Below are 21,543 nucleotides of genomic sequence, written 5' to 3' on the forward strand. Positions count from 1 at the left end.
CTATCGACTTGGCACAGTTGAATGGACATCAGGAGGTTGTTCATTTTCTTCAGAGTTTGTGACAGATTTTGTATTTATTTACGTTTCTAACTTATTGGCTTCGCCTGTTATAGGCTTAGCCTATCGTTATTTATTTTCCCTTGAGGATTGCACTATGAGACAACGGTTTGGTTTTATGAGAGTGGGCTATTTTATCCTAATTGCCAATAATTTAAAAAGCACACGAATAACTCAAGACAAAGCTTTACGGGTATAAGTGCAAGCTTCCACGAGTTATAAATTGCAGTGTTTGGGTAGGCTATGTCGTTAAGGGATACAAATCTTTGTCCTGAGAAAATATTGCATCATTTTGCATTTGTGTGTTGCTGGTGTGGTTTGCAATTTTGTAGCTATAGCAAACTATTTTCTCAACGATAAACTAATAATTTATTTCTTTTAAAATATTGTTAATATTAGCCTATATATAGGTTATATTTCTTTTAGGCTATTAATTGCCGTTCTCAAATGACCATGTATGCAGCATTAAACCCATGCACAGTCTTTTAGCCTATTTAAAATTATTCTCAGAATTTGGCCATTCGATTGGGTCCTATCAATTGCTGAACACGCTATTCGATGAAAACGTATAGCCTAATAATTAACAAGGCGTCACCATCAAATTAAATGACAAAATTAATTTAAGCGGATTTAATGAATTATTACTCAAGCAGGCCTTTATTATAAATGCTTTGTGGTATAACTACATATAGGGATTTTGACCATGTCATGCGCAACTAATTGTTTTACAATAATTTAAGAAATTTGAACGTTTCACATGCCATGTTCAAAGGAAAGTGCGATGTTTTTGGGTAAACAAATATTCTCTCATCGCGATTTAGTTAGGGTCGCAATAATGTTGTTTAGCCAAGGGAGGTAGCCTACACCGATCTGTACATAAAACAACTCGTGTGACGCCCTTGAGTAGGCTGCTCTTATCATTTCACACCAGATCATGGCTCTCCGCAAATAACTCTGTAACATCTGTGCAAAATGCTACATACACACGACACCCAGAGGCCTCCGTTTTGTGTTTTCATTGTTTTATAACATTTCTCCATGGCCATATGATAACAGCATACATGATTCACCATGGTCATTTTTACCGAAATGCTGCTGCAATCAGAAGACTAGGACGTTATGTCATTTTCTGTCCTTGTGCAAATATGTAAAGATTTTCAAGCCTTAGTGAAAGACACTGTAGTTCCTTACCAGTAGTCACTTGCAATAAAAAATATTATACATTCAGAACGGTTTAGAATTCTTAATCCTGAATCCTACTGATTCAGTTCTAAACTGATAAAGTTCTAATATATATTTATTTTAAAAGCATGTTTAAGGAAGATACCCAGGGACAGGGAATTGTGAAGTTTTATTCACTCAGTTGAATGTCATAAAAGTAAGGCTTATAAGTAAAGCAAAGGCAGGCATACATTGATCTATCAGACCTTTGTATTGTATTGAAACATGGCAAACAAACTTGTTTTTATTGACCACCATTTGGATTTAAACTTCCGGTTTCAAAATGAGTGTGGCAACATTCAGAGAGAATAGATATTTTACCGAAACAGCACCTACACATAATCAGTCAAATTCAAATTGTTCAGGTAGTGCATGTCTACACATGTATTATTTCAGTTTTTTAAACCATAGTTTCATTCCTTTCACTCTTTTCCAATGAAAGAATGAAAATATGATTGTGCCTTGAAAATGGAGAAATGTTACCATTTTACATGAAGCATTCTAAAACACGTGACTCGAGAACTGCCCTAGGTTTCAACGGCAACTGTTTCACCCCATAACTCTGACCTCATTTTTATCCTCCGATATCACTGACATCTATTTATGTCTCATGGACGGTACATCAATCTGAAAAGGCCTTGTCCCTGCTGTACTCTAACATTATGTGCAACTATGCAGCTGGTCCACAACTTATTTGTTTTGATGATTATTCTGTAAAGAAAAAATATGTTGAAACAGACACGATCTATTATTTTGTCAGACTGACCTATTGCATACACAATCAAGTTTTGAGTATTTAAAAGAAAATGTAAATTATTGAACAAATAAACATATGTACTCGGTCTGAAAGAAATGATAGTGGTTTTGTACAAAGAATGAATGACACATGCACATAAACATGCACATCAGGCACTTTGTACTTTTTCAAACTATGATGCAAGACGGAAGACAGGCTGCGGGATCGGTGCTGCAGGAGGTGACCACCTTATCTCAGTGTTTGGGCAGCATTACCGAGGACTGCACCATTGCCTGGAAAAGACCATTCAGATGATTATTCTACAGCAAAATACGGCTTTCTGATAAAGCAGTTTTATATATTTACATTAAAACCAGCATCAGGATTGATCTAAATTACAAAAGTTTCTTCAGACACCTGCAGTCCCCCCCCCACCACACACACACACTATGTTAAACTACTATTAAAACCCTAAAAAAACCCATAAGTAACTCATGAGGAAGGGAGGCATCAGACAAAGGTTTCTTCAGTCCCCCCCTCCCCCTCCCCCACCACACACACACTATGTTAAACTACTATTAAAACCCTAAAAAAACAAAGTTCATTACCCTTAGAGGTCTCTATCCAGACACCACACTTACACTCATGGTCTTTAGGGTCGCTTCCCAGTCCATCTGGCAGATCTGAGGGATTGCTGTGAGCAGGATACTGCTGGCCTTATTGGCATTCTCCTTCATAGTTTTCAAAACATTGTCAACACATACCTAAAACACACAAAATATTATATCAGATATGTAAGCTTTGGTTTACGGTCAACAGAGCAAAAACGCATGCTGCTTGCACTTCATATGTACCTAAATCACAGAGGTACTAAAACTATAAAACTCCAAAAGGTCCAATCGGATGGGGGTGACTGACAGTTTCAACTCATTACACATTTATGGTCTAAGGACCTTCAGTTGACATAGGCAATTATGTTCTTTGGTTGTCAAACAGGAAGGACCTAATGCTCCTTCAAACCATTAGGTGACATACATTACCATTCCTGTTTTTCATGTTGCAGTTTTGTTTCCACTTTCTTTTTTAGCATAGTGATACCTATTCTGTTTGTGTGTGTTGAGAGTGTACACAACACACACACACACACACACACACACACACACACACACACAAAGACCACTGAGCAACTGCTGGGCAAAACAGTGCCAAAGTAAATCTATACTGTTTGGCACATATGTAGTGTATGTGTCTCCAACATGCCATGAGCTTAATTAAGGTAAAAGATGGCATGTTGGAGACACATACACTACGTATGTGTGATGAACAGAGTAATGAATGTACAAAATGATGAACAAGTTCTGCTGACAACAGTTTCTGCTGACACCAAACTAATGCATTAGTCATAGTATTGTAATGAGCATTAGTCACTGCTCTCATGCCTTGTAAAAATAAGCTTGTAGTACAGTAGTGGCTGTTGGCATACCACGTTATTGCACAAATAGAAATGTCAGTAAAGCAAAAAAATATTGTCAAATTCCATTCAGTTTCCATTAAAACTCAGTCCCATTACCTCCATTCGGTCAAACCTTCACATGGATCCAAGTTCTGCTGGGACAACAGTGAGATTTATTTTTGTGTACAGTAAAATAATACCCCTTTCCTAATGAGTCTTAAATGTTTCTACTTAATTCAGCCTTATAACAGACTGCTTGGTGAGAACGCTTAACATGCAGGTAACCATCGCAAAGGTGGCTTGGGGGTGAAGTTCCTCTGGCCGTTGGCGGATTTGCATTCCATAACAGGCCAGCGAGCCTCTCCTGAGGCAGTCGGTCAGGCCGCGAACGAGCGAGCGAGTGGGTGGGCGGGTGGGTGAGCGGAGCAGCCCCACAGCTGTGAGCGAGTGACTCAGACCTAATTCTGACTCAGCCTCCGCTGGCAGGATATTCACCGGAGGCTGGCAGGGAAAGACAGCCCGAGAGAGAGCGAGAGAAATAGGAGACAGAGAAAAAAAGAAATAAAGGGAAGGAGAGAGAGCAGAGAGAGCGAGGTGGTGGGCGGAAGGGGATGTGGTGAGAGCAGTGGGAGGCCAGAGCATCTCAGGTCAGTGGCAGGAACTCAAGAGTCGGAAGGAGAATTCGTTTTTTTTGCGAACACACTAAGGAAGTCCGACCTCCCCCAGATACAGTATGCCCAGTGATATGGCCCGGCACTTCCTTAATCGGAAGCCATAAAACCCAGACTGTGTGCTGGAAGACTCAGTATTATGTAACCAACACAATAGGGGGTTTAAAGTATTTACTAATAGCCAGAAAGGGTTTAAAGTAAAGGAAATTCCTGTGCCTGAAGTTATCAGACATTTTCAAAGCCATTACATGTCATCATTATCAATCTTAACTCAGCGGCCCAGACCTGAATGCCGGCACAGTGCCTGTGAACTTTGGCTTGGAAATAAGCTATAAATTAGTAGTGTTACTTTTCGCACACCTTTGACAACCATAAGTACAATATTGATAATATTATCACTATTCTATGGAGTGTTTTGGACTTGCAAAAGTGTTGATGACCAATACAGCAGGCATATTAAAGGGCTCAGAACAGCGGATTTCTTCTTTTTTTCAAATGACTGCTCACATGTTGCAAGCCTGCCAAGAACCTACTGAAAACCAAAATATAATGGAAATGTATTCATTATTGAGTAAACAGACATTCACATACACACACACCCACTCACCGCCTCCTCATGTTCCTTCCAGCAGTCATAATCAGTTGCCATGGCAATACTAGCATAGCACAGGCCAGCCTCCTTGGCCAGCACCACTTCAGGAACTGTGGTCATGTTGATGACATCGGCACCCCACTGCCGGAACATGAGAGACTCAGCCCGTGAGGAGAAGCGCGGCCCCTCGATGGTAATCATCGTACCCCTTGGGTGGCACTTGACCCCGAGGGTACGGGCCACCTCCAGGAGCACCTGTCCCACGCAGACAAGAGTAATGGGCAGAGAGAAGGGATGAGAGGGACATGAACACACACAAACACATACCAGCATGAACAAAACCAGAAGGCCCGTGTGACAGGTCCATGACCCATACCATAGGCACCAAGTCATATTTCCTATCCAAAAGTATGGGATGGGACAAAATACCTTTTGAGCTTTCTTGTAATATATTCTTTGATGAATGAATACATAAATACATGGTGTTTTTGTGGATCATAGTGGATCATGCAGCACAATAGCCATTCAAACCGAAAACCCCCCAAAAAAAACAATTCTAGAAGAAATGATGGTGCGTTAATGCAACTTGGAAGTTGCAAAGTTCCCATTTCAGAACTTCACACTCATTAGTGAGAGCGCTCATTTGACAGCAACAAACTGCGACACTGGTAATATTCAAAGGCATCCTAGCCAGAAGGTTAACATCACATAGTCACACTAAAGTAAACTGAGAAGTATTGTTTAACATCAACTGTGCTTAGGAATATAAGCCTAATGCAAATCAACAATGAAGTGACTCATTTGTACATGGAACAAATATATTTTTTATCTTTCACTATGCCGAGTTCGCACAGTTCGCACCACTAAAATGGGATGTTTCTAATTCAATGGACGTTCAAGTGACGTTGCCTCACTTCCCAGTTGCTCATGAACGCACTATTAAGGCCCACAGCAGAGCTACAACATATCCCTGCAGTGCACGAGTAACAATGCAACAACATAAGGTCAACAAGGATTCATTCAGAAATACTGTGGTGCTTTCAAAGGCAGTAGGCAACTCACCTCCCTAGTACGGGGACAAAAAGGTTCGGCCATGGGAATATGACACACGCCGGGTGGGCTACTCGGCCTACCATCGTAAAATGTTTGAGGTCTCTTGGTGGTCCTAAGAAAAATGGACCAAAAACAACCACTTAGAAGACGAGGAGTATTCAGGAAGAGACAATATTTCAGATCACAGCTCCATACAAGATACAACTGTCCGCTTTGTTCACATCATTTATATGTTTGTGCCCTTTGGTAGTCAAAAGCTGAAAGTAGAAGAAACGAAAGAAATGTGATGAAAAGATATGGCAAAAAGACTGAACAGAACAGAATGCTGATGCTTAGTTTTCATTCACTTCCCCAGTGGGCTACCACTCTTCTAACATATTAGAATCACATTGTGCAAGCCAAAAAGCCATTAAGAAGCAAATTCTTGAGGACAAAGAATGGAGGTAACTTCCAGAGAAGAAAAAGTATGGTTTTGTTTCCATGCCAACTATTACAAAGGAAAATTCCGAAGTCATACCATCACTGAACAACTAGCTATGTCTGAAATGTACGTATCTAGCAAGTTATTCAAAGGCTAAACCACAGAAAAGGATCCTTAGCTAATGACAGACAATAAGCACGCGTCTTTCAGGCGTCTGTTAATTTGTGGATAATATGTTTAAAAAGTACAGGTTTTGTACGATTTCACAAAGTGTTATGGTGGGGCAGCTCACACAAGGGACTTCAAAAGCATTGTTGTGTTAAGGACAGGAATGTGACTTTTCCTAACTCCTTACTAACTCCTACCTAACTACATACCCTAATAATCTTCTCGTGTTCAGTTTCCCAAACCAACTCACAAGTTAAATAACATTATGCTTATATAATAATATATAATAACTAACATTATTAAATTAACAGTATGCATTAAACCCAAGGATAAGACCAAAGAAATTCACACTGTATTTGGCACAGCAGGACAGGCCAGGGCAAGTGTAGCCGGCATGCTGGCCACACTGATGAATCTGATGTAGATTTTCAGGTCTTGCTGACATCCACCGAAACATTCCAACCTCCATGACTCTTATACCAGAGCATCTGTTCTGGAGCCAAAAAGAGGCCAGGACCATTCAGAACAACATACCAACACAACAAATCCAACATTCCTCCTATAAGGGGCTTGGCAATCCTGGAACTAGCACAATGAAATGCCTTGACAGGCACATTCCAATTTACTCAGAGAAAGCTGTATCCCCATCTTAAGTTAAGACATTGAGCAATCATGACTAGTCTGGCAATGACAGGAATTATATTAAACTGCAGACTAGGTATTTTGTGCTGCTTTCCTTGGTGGCATCTGTGACATGCTATGTGAATTTTGGGTGTGGATGAAGTGGGAGTGGGATCATCTGACAGACTACACAAACTTGTGAATTTACCAACAAGATGTTTACAACCATCTATCCATCTATAAATGACAGAAACGTCTGTCTGTGTGTATATTTGTGTGTGTGTGTGTGTGTGTGTGTTTGTATTAACCGCATCTGTCGAACCGTTCATCCGACTGATTTCACACTTGACAGGTGTCTTGCTACGGGCATGAGTAAGTGCAGTGCCAAGTTTGACATTGTTTGGATAAGAAATGCAAAATAAATCGGTAGAAGAAGCACACGTTGGCTTTCTCCGCTCTACTGTAGCCACTCCCCCCTCTCACACAGCACAGCGCAGGACCAAAGCCAGAGGGTAAGCAGAGTTTTGGCATCACTGAATAAGGCACAGCACGGGTCAAGACGCAAGATGTTTGGATGATTATCATGCCTGACCTCAACAATAAATACTCCCTGTATGTGGTCTGCTTGCCTAAAATGATTCTGCGGAATTTGTAACACGCCAACAAACAAGGGTATGCAGTGGCTATTCAAAATGACGTTAAAATGACGTGCAATAAACTTACCAGTCACTTTGGACTTGAGACTTTGAATAAACAAACGACAATTCCGAATGCAAGGTTCCAAATTGAAACGAGCGATAGGCTAATGATCCCGAATTTAAGGACATTTCAGAAGGCCTCAGCTACAGACAACAAGTGGCAGAAAGTGTCACATGTCACTTGTGCTACCAAAAAATATTTTTGAGTTGTTGCAAATCTCATATGATAATGCATCTTTCTACAGAATGGTTTGTCTTTTATATCATTAAGTTATTAGGCTAAACATATAGCCTTACATCAAATCTTTAGGCTTATGTAATTTCGTTCAGCTACAGAAAATGAGTGGCAGACAGAGCGTAATGTCCCTTATAGGCTACCAGAGATTGTTTTTGAGTCACATAATTGCAAGATGATGCATCATTCCACAAAATGGTTTGTCTTCTCCATCATGACGTTATTCAAAAGGCTATTAGGCTTGTAGGTAATTTTGATCTGTAAAAAATGTCACATGCAGCCATGCCTAAATTCTGCTCACTGCACATTTATTATAGGCTAATTAATTATAATATAATATTCAGTATTCATTATTGAATGCTTAGCTGGAATGATGTTTTCCCCTATCATCCCATTTCTAAAGCAGGCATACCTGCGAGCATGTAATTGGGCTACAGGTTTTCTACAGGAATAGCATGTTTGAACAGGCACTTCACTAATTATATTAATGTAACATTTTGTTTTTAAAACATTAATTTAAAACATATTCATTTTGGATTGTACCTTGGTTTGTGAAACAGGCTGTTAAACAAACAAAAACTATCCTGGGCCTCCTCCTCAATTCCATTCCCTAGTGATCAAATGACCAAACAGATACACTGCACTACTGTCTGTATGTGTGCCGTTTTATTGCAGACGCTATGTAGGAACAGACAAGGTGTTTTCCCACACTACACCTAGACGAATATAGCAGGGGAGCATGAGTTTTGCTAGTAGAATACCAAAGATTCTTCTTTCTTGTGAACCCAGTGCAACAGAATGACAACCAGTATCAAATGACAGGGATTCATAGAGGACTTAAGGGCATTCATAATGGCGCTACTGCATCCGATTGTAAATACCTAAAGGTATGATGCCTGACTAATTGCACAGAGATGACATGTAATAGCCTGAGGTATGAACTCTCTTGAAAGTTCATGCATTCTACAAATATTCCTACTACAACCTGGAGCTTGGGGCAGCCATGGCCTACTGGTTAGTGCTTCGGACTTGTAACTGAGGGTTGCCGGTTCGAACCCCGACCAGTAGGCACAGCTGAAGTGCCCTTGAGCAAGGCACCTAACCACTGCTCCCCGAGCGCCGCCGCTGTTGTTGCAGGCAGCTCACTGTGCAGGGATTAGTGTGTGCTTCACCTCACTGTGTGCTGAGTGTGTTTCACTAATTCACGGATTGGGATAAATGCAGAGACCAAATTGATCAAAAGAGTATATATACTGTACAACCTGTTATCTTTGTGTTATTTTTGTGAAGTGTTAAAAAACACTTCACAAAAATAAAAAGTAAAAAATACTGAAGGAAGTTGGACACCATAGTACCGTAGTACCAACAACCTTGCATACTTATTTGAAGTGCCATCTCTATGGAGGACATTGAAAAAGAAATCAGTTGCAGTGCTTCTTCAAGAAAGGCTGTACAAATGTCATCTTAAAATACATTTCTCATAGATCAAGAAATTCCACCAACAGTGACGAAGCATAATGAAAATCAGATAGAATGTGGTTGAAGATTACAGGAACACATATCTGAATTACACCCTTCTCTCATTTGGGCCAAATAGATTTGATTCACACACTGGTGCAGAAAAGGAGTTAGATCTGTTAGTCATATCTCCTTCATATTTACATAAAAGGGATGACTCTATTTGCACATGGGAGTCTCTCACGAAGATAACCTCCCCAAATGAAATGAGAAACACTCTGAAAGAGGTTGTCTATGACTGTGTTTGTAATGAGAGACTATGTGGTAAGGTTACACACCATGGAAATACCAACAGAAAACTAAACATGTTTGTCCACCCATAACATGGGCTTTTAAACTCAGAGGTGAGCTGGTTTGTTTCTGACTACAACAACTTAACTTGGCAACTTTTGTAGTGCAGATATCTCCCTTTAGATGAAGTGTATAAGCCTATACTCATTATAATGGCCTGAGCAAAATCATTGACATTTCTATGCAATCCAGAGATTTCTAGCAGTGTTTAAATGTTGCTCTGATGAGTGATGACAACTTCATCCAAGACCATAGGGACCTTGGAAGTACTCTGCGGCCTTTCACAATAGCTGGAAGTGATTCATCCCCTCAAGAAAGACATAGATAGAAGAGTCGATCTTGTTAGGCATGTTTGGAATTTAACCACCTGTTCTTATTACTGTGGTACCAATGGTACTTAGAAAAGTAACAGCTACATAAAACAGTACTAAGTACAATGCAGGCAGCGGGTTTGATCTTCCACTCTCAGTCCGCTCTTTCAAATTAGTTCAGTGCTTAATAGCAGCCCCAATTTAAATGGCGGATTAAGTGCAAAGTCAGTAAATAACAAAGTGTCTTGTGCATGAACTAAAGCATCATGTGGTATGTGAGGGCTTTGAACGTACCCACAGATGTTTCAGGTTCTTGCTCATGAAAATCTTAGAATAACATAAAAATAGTCACACTAAACCACTCAATTCACTGAAAAATAAATTACTTTAACACATGTTAAAAATACTTCTGTGGTGGTGGTGTTTGAATATGAGCATGATTTGTTTTGGGGGCAGCCGTGGCCTACCGGTTAGGGCTTCGGACTTGTAACCGGAGGGTTGCCGGTTCGAACCCCGACCAGTAGGAACGGCTGCCCTTGAGCAAGCCACCTAACCCCTCACTCCTCCCCGAGCGCCATTGTAGCAGGCGTTGGGATTAGTGTGTGCTTCACCTCACTGTGTGTTTACTGTGTGCCGAGTGTGTATACACTAATTCACGGATTGGGATAAATGACAACCTCACGGGATCAAAAGAGTATATACTTACTCATACTTATACTTTACCTGTCAATGAACTGGTCAAGAATAACAATGTCACCAGGCTGAATCTCCTCTCGTAGAGACCCACAGGCTGTGGTGACCAGAAGGTGGGTACAGCCTTCTTCCTTCAGGGCCCAGATGTTGGCCTGGTAGTTTACATTAGTAGGCATTATAGTGTGCTGTCTGCCATGCCTGTGGGAGATCAAGCAATTTGGCGAATATAAGACTTCATGCAAAACTCTCAGTGGCCAGAAGATGGCACTAATACCCAAATAATATCACAAAAACATGGAAGGACACAAAGGAGTTCTTCTAAAATGTAACTCTATCTATGCACCATTACCTGGCCAGTAGCACACATTCCACATTTTTTATCTTTCCCACAATAAGTGCATCTGAAGGCTGGTGGGAGAAAACAGAGGAAAATGCAAGGTATTTCTGTCAATGACTTTATAGCTTACATTAACTGTTAATAGCTTTAAATCACATGTACAGCAGTTGAAAATTAGACTGATTATTTTAAGACTGACCTTCCCAAAGGGTGTGTCCACATAGCGCTCTGTCCTTTCCTCCAAGATGTCTGGGTCATCAAGGCCTGACCCTCCAATAATTCCAATCTAAAGATGAAGAGTAGGAGGTAGGGCAGCACAATTAATTGATTTTTAATCGAAATTGCAATTTGAACTAATGCAATTAGCTAACTGCAAAGGCTTCAATTAAGCATACAGCTCGCAACTCTGTGCCGATAGTTAATCTTGTCACTATAATTGTTATATTCAGGTCATCCTCCTTGTGTGACCAATCAGAAGTAGTCCAACTTAAGGCGAAATTTGGCATGTACTGAACTGAAGCTTGACTTCCACAATTATAATAATAATAATAATAATAATAATAATAATACATTTTATTTAGAGCACCTTTCATGTCACCCAAGGTCACTTCACAAATAAACAAAAACAAAAAGGTTGTTAAAATTATATCACAAATCAAATTGCAATATCTGTCAGAAAAATTGCAATTAGATATCTTCCCCAAATCGTGCAGCCTTAAAGGAGAATTCCGGTGTGATATTGACCTAAAGTGTATTGAAACATGATACCGAGTGTGAACGTATGTCTCATAGCCCATCTCGACTTGTCCCCTGCACTCCAAAATCTGGCGCTAGTTAGCCGATGCTACCAACAACTTTTTCAGTAGTGGTGCTTCGGCATCGGGCTAGCCATGCAAATAAATCACTGTTTTACACCCATTTACGAGGCTCAATGTATCTCCACACTTCATTGGTAGACTTCCTAGGGCCCTGACATTTAAAACGAGACATTGAGAACTTTGAAAAAGCACTGGTAGTTTACTTACAAGACGATTTATACAGACAGTATCTTCACGAAGTTTAACGTTTGCAGCCATCTTGAATTTAGTCACGATAAGTCGAGCAACGAGTAAGAATGAACAGGTATGATAAGGGATCAGATTCCAAAAATAATTCAGTGGAAATGCATGGATTCCAGTTTCTTCCAGTAGCAGCAACTGGAATCCATGCATTTCCACTGAATTATTTTTGGAATCTGATCCCTTATCATAGCTGTTCATTCTTACTCTTTGCTCGACTTATCGTGACTAAATTCAAGATGGCTGCAAACGCTAAACTTCGTGAAGATACTGTCTGTATAAATCGTCTTGTAAGTAAACTACCAGTGCTTTTTCAAAGTTCTCAATGTCTCGTTATAAATGTCAGGGCCCTCGGAAGTCTACCAATGAAGTGTGGAGATACATTGAGCCTCGTAAATGGGTGTAAAACAGTGATTTATTTGCATGGCTAGCCCGATGCCGAAGCACCACTATTGAAAAAGATGTTGGTAGCATCGGCTAACTAGCGCCAGATTTTGGAGTGCAGGGGACAAGCCGAGATGGGCTATGAGACATACGTTCACACTCGGTATCATGTTTCGATACACTTTAGGTCAATATCACACCGGAATTCTCCTTTAAGCCTATGGTACGCTCCTGCATCTGCGTCCCGCGCACGCGGCACTGGTGAGCGCGTGACGAGAAATGCGTCATTTTTACGGCATGCGCCGTGTCTTTGACGGTACCGATCCACTTGCACGACACGTCATACGCATGGGGTCGCGCTGCCTCCCCTCGTTCAGTCGTGTGTGGGCGTTTCGTTTAAAATGTCAGTTACCAGCTCATATTCAGTTCGTTTTAACGTATCTTAAGTGTTTTTCCACAAATGGACCACAATTTTAGGCATGTACTTAACAGTATACAACACATTAATAGCCTAAACAAACTATGCAAGCCATTTCGAAATCCTGTTTTATTTAAACTACTCAATGCAATCTCAAATCCTCACCAGAAAGACCAACAGTCAATATATTCATCCAAATCCTAGTTTCGTTTGTTTTATGGCCTACTGGGTGGTCCTGGAAGAGATCGTTAAAACATTATTTGTCTTGTTAAATGTGCTATACAAATAAAACTGACTTGACTTGACTTGTAAGCGGAACCAAAGTTTCACAGGCACTTGTGGTAGTACAAAGGACCTACAACCTCGTGCTTTCATTGGATAGCCGCCTTGCGTTCAACGGATTCATTTGCATAAAGCTGGGCATCGGCCAGCTTTTTGACGCGCGACATTATTTCAAATGCAGCTCTTCCTTCGTTCAGTGCTCGCACATCCCACGTTCTTCTTTTCTTCAGGCGTTTCAGGCTTCTTTGGTGGTTGTGTCCTACTTTCAGGCTCGACGTACCGCCCCCAGTTGGTGGGGCAGAGTATCACAGTTAATCCGTAGTGCGCAGGTGCAAACCTTAACAATTTAACGCACATTCAGGACAGCAGAAGTTGAAGTATGCTTCACGTCCACGGCAAAAATGACGCACGTCTTGGACACGCGCAAATGTGATGCAGGACCGTACCAGAGACTTTAGGATGCAAATAGTACTTCCACATAAACTTCAGCTGGCAGACAGCTACCCTGATCCTGTAGGACATATTGATAAACTTGGGAATTTATTTTCACCTTAATGATGGTAAGCTGTCCAGTCCCCATGACAGTAAAGCAGCCCTAAATCATGAGCGTCTCCCCACTGTCCTTCAACATTGGGATGATGTCCTTTAACCATAATTTCCCATTTTAAAAACACCAACAGCTGATCAGCTGATCAGAAGGAGCAACAACAAAGGAGAAAGAAGACATGGCAAACTGGGGAGACCAAGAAATTCGAGTGACCCTTGCCCTCAGGGCAGGAGATGAGGTGAAGCGCCACATGAATGGGTCAGTAAAGGATGGTCCCTTATTGATCACAACGGCAGAAGTGGCAGGGGAAGACTGGATTGACCATATTTCGACCTCTGCTGTGCTTTTTGGGGGAGCAGCATCCTGTGTCTCTTTTGCCACCGACACTGGTGATTCCAACAACGAAAACTAACAATCAGTCACCAATAACCAACCAGGTAAATCCTTATTAGTATTACTATGATGCAAAGCAACTTCACTTGAATTTGTAGGGTACTAAAAATGAGCGCAGCAGCAAACCAAAGTGCAGTCGGTTCTCCGGCCATTCTTTTGAAAATCACACACCTGACTGCTGCATCTGAGGGCCCATGCATACGTTATAGGCCTACGCCTATCACTCTACATGCCCCCTGTTGCACGTCACATTTGATTTTCTAGCTGGTCCTGCCTCCTGGCTCCACAAAATGGCGGATTGTATGTGATAAGACACACAGTTTTTAGATACACAATGTGGCATAAAGACGTCTCCTCTCCCCGTGAATGTTGCGTGATCTCTATCTAAAAACGGCTTGTGTTTAGCTCTCTGCATTGTGCCTTTGTAGTCACTCTGAGCTCCACGTTGACTATTTAATCACCCAAATGGGTGGAGTTCAGTGTGCGGATTCAATTTTGTTCTTCTTTGTAGTCACTCTGGTCCCCACTTCTAGCCACAGCACTAATAGCTAGGCAGATAAAAGAAAATCATGCAAATAGTGATACAAGCACCACATTTGCACGATCCCACTGAAAAACTGCTCTTAGTCGTCTATGTATAGACAGTTTGTTGATCTGTGGGCTGATGAATATTTAAAGTCTTTCAAATTACTTGGTAGCCCTGTATGGCTTTATGCAGATCAACAGTTGTGTTGTAGGTCTTGAGAGATCTTTCTTTTTCTTGCAAAGCAAGGATCACACAATAGATACTTCTCAGAAAGAGCAAAGTTGAAATATTTAGGTTGAAGTGTTTAAGTTAAAGTAGCTCTAACCCACACATTCAAACTTGTTTAATGGACTCCAGGTTTGTAAATGACTCATTTAGCAGTTCACTTATAGGTGCTCACTTACTTTTTCTTGCCACTGTACATCTTAAATCTCTACACTCTTAACTATACACATCAGATTGTGTTCTTAATGGGAATTAATATAATGACCACAAAACAGACATACAGAAAAAAGGAAATCAAAGACTGTCAGCGCTGCGCAAACAAAAAGGACTTCATGTTGCCCCCCCTCCCCCCCCATCTACTCCTACTACTGTATATCAGCATTGTTCAACCCATCCCATTATACTGTTCCACCTGCTTCTTCAACATGCTTACTGTAAAAAAATGTAACAAAATCACTACCAATACTGCCACCAAAATAATAGGTCTGCATATCCCAAATGTAAAAGAACTAAAGACTAAGGCCATTGCACGTATTGCTCATGTAATATCCCTAGACATTACTCACCCACTCAACCGCTACTTCTCACCCCTACCTTCTGGCAGGAGGTTTAGAAGCATAAGGTGCAATAAAGCCCGCTTCAGCAAAAGCCTAATCCCCTCAGCAATCCAAACACTCAACAAGACAAAGACCCACAGATAAATATATGCAGTGCAATAATATATGTTTTCCCCATGAACCCCCGATAATATATGTTATGTCTGTGTCAAATGTCTATGGTGTATGAAATATGTATGTCTTTATGTGTCATTCCTATGTCTGTGACCATGTATGTGCCATCATGTGCCTGTGACCATGTAGGAGGAAAAGCGGTATGGAAAATGTGAAAAAGAATTTCCCTAAGGGGACAACTAATAAACTAACTAACTTGTTTACAACGGGTCTTTTTATTCTGGAACAAATGGCAAATAAACATTTTCATTTTTCCATGCCAGTTTCTGTCACATTACTTTACCATGGACATGTATTTTTATAATAACATTACTCATCAAACTACATATTTGCTCAAAAGAATGGTGTCTAGGCGCTTATGGGATATGGACAAGCAGTGTGACAAAACTGTAATATTTGCCAAGATCACATTCTGCAACTTGCCTATTATAGAAAAAAGCAAGTGTTCCATTACTGATTCCAAATTTGTTTGAGCATTCGTGTGCTCGGAATTCATAAGTATTACGATGAATTTCTGATAGCACATAAAACATGGCAATGACCCCCATCAGAGATGTGGTAATCGCGAATCAAGAGAATCAGTTCCAAATTTTTCAATCCATCGGATTCCTCCACCTTTATCAATTCCTCTTATCAATGCCGACATGTTTTTCCAGACCATGGCCAATATAGTACAACGGCTAAGGCCAGATTTTTACCTGAATCGTTCAGTTTTTGCAGAAAGCACGAAACTTGGTACAGTTATGGTACTACCCCTAGTGATCAAAAATTGAAATGGACCCCAACACATAGCGCCCCCTAATGGCTCCTATCTTGACTTCAAATATGGCCACCAAAATATGCCCTTTTTTTCCACATTTATAATGCTATGCTGCTTTTAACACATAATATGACGTCTATAGCCATCTTTCAGCATTATGAAATATATAATGAGACAATCATGCATAATTAAAATGGCAGACATGTTGGATTTTAAAGAAGTAGCCATACATTCTGACACTGAGTCAAAAACTGGGGTGCGTTTAGGCTATGTGTGAAGTTTTGACTGTGTGACTAAACCCTGCACTTGTCTGGACTCAATCCTTCTAATTTGCCCCCTAGAGGCTGGCATGCTAGCAAGGAGGCTAAAACCCATGGATGCTAGTGTCTCTTTAAGAAACATGCTTCCTTTTGGGAAAGCATTAGCTTGTCTTCTATTCTAGATAAATTAGTACATACACCCAGTCATAGTTAGATAAATTAGTATATAACCCAGTCCAACACATTCGACTGTTAATCTAATTCAATTGAGGTGGATGGGGCCAATTAGCATATGCTAATTTAAGGCTTATAGTGATTGTTTGAAAAGGTCCATTTTGTTTTATTGTAGTTTAACATTTTGCATCCCATAAAATGATTATGCCTGTCAATGAAGCTAATTTAAATATGTAATACCTTATGAGTTTATCTCCCTCCTGACACATTATGGGCTCATGCTAGTCAGTGAACCAGCACTTTTAGGACACTTGCTAGTGCGTTCAGCGCCCAGTCCTTGGGTGTGCTTTGTGGTGGAAACACCAAAAGCTCAATACAGGTAAAGTTGAGGTTGTTCTGATATAGTAAGTCCAAGACTTGCTTGAAGACCACTTTCTCCAAAAACATTGACAAGAAAGGAAGGGAGATAGGTCTGTAAAAACAGGAATGGTTTTACAGTTGGTGGCAAATTATACATTTTCCATCTTTATCCTCCTTGACTGATTTTTCACTAGTTTCACATTTGGCTAGGGTCAGTGTCACTACTGGTAGCATAAGCCAATACCTGGAGCCTACAAACATTGCACAGGTAGTCCAACTACTCCAGAATGGCACACCAAACGTTCCATTGCTAGAAGGATTGCTGTGTCTCCCAGCGCAGTCTCAAGAGCATGTTGGAGATTCCAGGAGACCCTCTACCATCTTGCTCTAGAAGATAGTAGAGGGTCCTTAACCCAGCAGCAGGACCAGTATCTGCTCTTTTGTGTAACAACAAACAGTAGGAGCCCTGCCAGAGCCCTACAAAATGACCTCCTCCTGGCCGCTGGTGTGAATGTCTCTGACCACACTGTCAGACTTCATGAAGGTGGCCTGAGGGCCCGATGGCCTCTGGAAGGACCTATGCTCACTGCCCAGCACCGTGCAGCTCAATTGGCATTTGCCATAGAATACAAAATTGGCAGTTTTGCCCTGTGCTTTTCACAAATGAGACCAGGTTCACCCTGAACACATGTGAGGTCTAAAGATGTCTTGGAGAATGTAATGCTGGTTTGGTGGTGGGCCAGTGATGGTCTGAGGAGGGATATCCTTGGAAGGACGCACACACCTCTACGGGCAAGACAACTGCACCCTCACTGCTCTTAGGCATCAGGATGAAAACTTCAGACCCATTGTCTGACCCTGTATTGGTGGAGTGGGCCCTGGGTTCCTCCTGGTGCACAACAATGGCTGGACACATGTAGCGAGAATGTGCAGGCAGTTCCTGGAGGATGAAGGCATTGATACCATTGACTGTCCCCCCACACTCCCCTGACTTAAATCCGATTGAACACCTCTAGGACATTATATTTTGGTCCATCCAACACCGCCAGGTTGCAACACCGACTGTCAAGGAGCTCAGTGATGGCCATGTCCACATCTGGGATCAGATACCCCAGGACACCATCTGCTGTTTCATTAAGAGCATGCCCCGATGCCATCAAGCATGTCGGGGCCATATGAACTACTGAGTACCATCATGAGTTGCTGCGCTGAAATTCAAGCAAAATGGACTAGCTTGCCACGTCATTTTTTTCACTTAGATTTTCGGGGGGTCTTTTAATTCAGTCCTCTGTGGATTGATTATTTTCATTCCCAAATAACGAAGTGGCATCCTTTTGTTCCTAACATATTACCCAGTCCATATCAGTTTGAATCCTACCTCACAGGATGCTCGTTTAACGTATCATGGCTTGGAGAGCTGTCCGCACCTCACCATCCCACCACAGGGTCTCCCAGGGCTCAGTACTGGGCCCCCTTCTCTTTGCTATCCACACCACTTCTTTGGGACAGATTCGCACAGCTTCTCATACCACTGTTATGCAGATGACACACAGCTTTATCTGTTCTTTCCACCTGATGACCCCTTGGTCTCAGCACGGACCTCGGATAGCCTCTGAGACATATCTACATGGATGAAGGCACACCACCTCCTGCTAAACCACTCATAAACCAAACTGCTGGTCCTCCCAGCTAAAACTACTGCTCCCACCTACTCGAATGCCCTCATACAGGCATATATGCTACCCCCCGAACATCGCGCTCTTCAGACAAACATCGTCTAGCTCTGCCACCGGTACGCTCAGGTCAATCCAAACTTTGTTCATCTGTTATTCCTTGTTGGTAGAACGCGCTACCAGTTCCTACTAGAGCTGAAGATGGAGAGATCTCTCTCCATCTTCAAAAAACTCATGAAGACCCAGCTCTTCAGAGAATATCTCCTCTCGTAGCACTACTTACAACTAGCTAATTCTAGCACTTACCACCTGACTTGACTGTATAAAAACAGCACTCACTGATGCACTTTTCCCTATTGTACTCTACCTTTTTGAATTGTTTTAAATTGTTCTAGAATTGTTGAGAGAATTGTTTTAAAAGCGTTAAACTGTTTACCAGGTTGTAAGTCGCTTTGGCTAAAAATGCGTCAGCCAAATGTAATGTAATGTAGATATCCAGAATGATGTTTTTTCCCCATTGAGATCTGATGTGTTTTATTTTTTAAAGTGTATAATTTTTTGAGCAGTGTATAGTAAGAGGTTTGCTCAGAAAGAGAAGTAGAATAAGAATGTATTGATGATGTAGGTAGTTACTTCAATTAACCAAGATATAGAATAATTGGCTTATTTTCTTACACATAGTGACCATATTGGAATCTTACCAGATTATACTGCCTCGTACTGTTCAAACTTTGAAATTGTTTTTGAATGATATTTCTATCATGAATAACAATAGAGATGGTCTATATTTTCACATTTGTTATCCACCATATTGGATTTCAAAATGGCCAACATCAAGTTTGTTTGGAAATCATGTCAATAGCTTCCTTGACCCTAAATGAGTGTTAGAACTTAAAATACTTTTTTATCTTGTTTAATTTTGAAGTTGTAGCAACAATTCTATTAAGAATGATAGCCATATTTGAATTCAAGGTGGCAGCCACTAGGGGGCGCTATGTGTTGGGGTCCATTTCCATTTTTGATCACTAGGGGTAGTAGTATAACTGTGCCAAGTTTCATGCTTTCTGCGAAAACTGAACGATTCCGGTGCTTAGCCGCTGTACTAATATCTCTTTCTGAGAGTGAACAGAAAGAGAAATTGAAGTGCGTCAAGGTGGTCATGGTTTACTTTATTCGAAGCAGCTCTGTTGGCCAACGCAGCAGGATATACATTATTATAAGCATGTTTTTGTGAAGCAGTAATAAAGGTTTTATGTATTAAACCTAAGAGGCGTTGTCAGGTTTAGGCTACTGAACTTTACAGCTGGTACACAACACCAGTTTGCGTTTGGAAAACTGCTGAGGGGTCACTCTGTATTCTGATGCTGAAAAGGACAAGCTTTTCCAAGAGAAGTTATATTTTTTAAAAATCAGACCGATAAGCAGAATCGACAATGGCACCAAAAATCAATTCCTATTCTTAACAGGGTTCAGCTTGCTCTATAGGCCTTATTTGGCTTAAAGCACTCATGGTTTACTTTTTATTTTTATTGTGTCACATCGGTTCACTTCATCCAGATGATAGGTTAGCCTACTGTATGGTCTTTGGGGATTTTTGTAAATGAGTCCACTGAGCAACTTGGATGCAGGCATCCACTAAGAAGTAACTTCAATTCTAAAACGTGAACAGCCTGTTCTAGGCTTTGCTGCAACCACTCGGGTCACCAATGGTGGATTCCATCAACATTCGTATGCACCAAGACATTTAACAAATATGCAGTTCCATCGTTTATAAACATTAACGGTAAAGAGGATTTTCAGGTATTTTTCGTCATTTGTCTTCCTTTACAACTGTGAAAATGCGCGATTCAATTCTATCTTCTATAAAATGCTGCTCCTGTTAGATTTAAGCTAGCTATTTGTTCAGTGCTGTTTGCAATCAATGTGCCAGACACGTGCGGTGAACAATTCTGAGGACATTTGCTCCTAAACTAATTCTGCACTCTATCGCAGTTCATCTTTCGGCATGAACCGCCAGTGTACATTTCATAAATGCACTTTACAGCATTTTTGTGTAGCCCAGTTCCCAGACTAACGCTGATTAAAATAATCCAACAGTGGCCACGAACTTAAGGATAACATTATTTACGCTGCTTTTGCACGCTCACCATGTAATTGTGTGCTAAATTCAACTCACTTCCAAATTTCTCTGAGGCACATACTTGTAACAATACACATACCTTAATTTGCAAACCAGGTGCCATATTTTCTTCGATTATTTCCCCCCTGTAGTTCAGATCGGTTACTTCCTTCCTGTCACGTCAGAAGAGGGCGGAGACTTCTTAGCTCGGTTGGATGTGATGGATTGTTATATCATACCACCACTCACTGCTGCCTAGACATCATATTTAGCATTACTTACCCAACCGATTAAAATGTTGGCCGTCTTTCTGATGATGATGATCAAGCAGACAGTGGTCTGGTGATCACATTTATTGTACAGTCTGTTATAGGTCTTTTAAAAGTTTTTAAAAAATGGGTGTGGGTGGTTATTTCACATTTCATGACGGTATTCAAAATACCCAGGGATAATACATACTAAACCCAACTTGCTGTCTGTGTACGTCCTAGCCTTGTCCACTCACAGGGGCCAAGAAAGTACTGCTCATTTGCAGGTGAATTTAAGTAAGCCTATTT

General features: G+C 41.0%; 1 protein-coding gene across 1 annotated transcript; it reads right to left on the reverse strand.

The window, feature by feature from the left end:
• Positions 1–1,389: 1,389 nt before the first annotated feature.
• Positions 1,390–21,224, reverse strand: LOC121713062 (methylthioadenosine phosphorylase). Its single transcript, XM_042097343.1, has 8 exons — positions 21,087–21,224; positions 11,276–11,362; positions 11,089–11,147; positions 10,770–10,937; positions 5,793–5,895; positions 4,746–4,985; positions 2,656–2,778; positions 1,390–2,307 (listed from the first exon to the last, which is right to left on the reverse strand). The coding sequence occupies exons 1-8, from the start codon at positions 21,108–21,110 to the stop codon at positions 2,269–2,271; spliced, it is 843 nt and encodes a 280-aa protein (XP_041953277.1). The 5' UTR covers positions 21,111–21,224; the 3' UTR covers positions 1,390–2,268.
• Between the last annotated feature and the right edge of the window lie 319 nt (positions 21,225–21,543).

The sequence above is a fragment of the Alosa sapidissima genome, chromosome 1 (assembly GCF_018492685.1).
Source record: "Alosa sapidissima isolate fAloSap1 chromosome 1, fAloSap1.pri, whole genome shotgun sequence".
Lineage (NCBI taxonomy): Eukaryota > Metazoa > Chordata > Actinopteri > Clupeiformes > Clupeidae > Alosa > Alosa sapidissima.

What these genes read in the sequence shown, in the direction of transcription:
- LOC121713062 (XM_042097343.1), bottom strand. Translation starts at nt 21,110, where the DNA reads ATGGCACCTGGTTTGCAAATTAAG. An exon ending in TTTGTCCCCGTACTAGGGAG is followed by an intron (nt 4,986 to 5,792) that starts GTGAGTTGCCTA and finishes TGCGTGGGACAG; the next exon opens with GTGCTCCTGGAGGTGGCCCG. An exon ending in CGACCCTAAAGACCATGAGT is followed by an intron (nt 2,308 to 2,655) that starts GTAAGTGTGGTG and finishes GGTCTTTTCCAG; the next exon opens with GCAATGGTGCAGTCCTCGGT.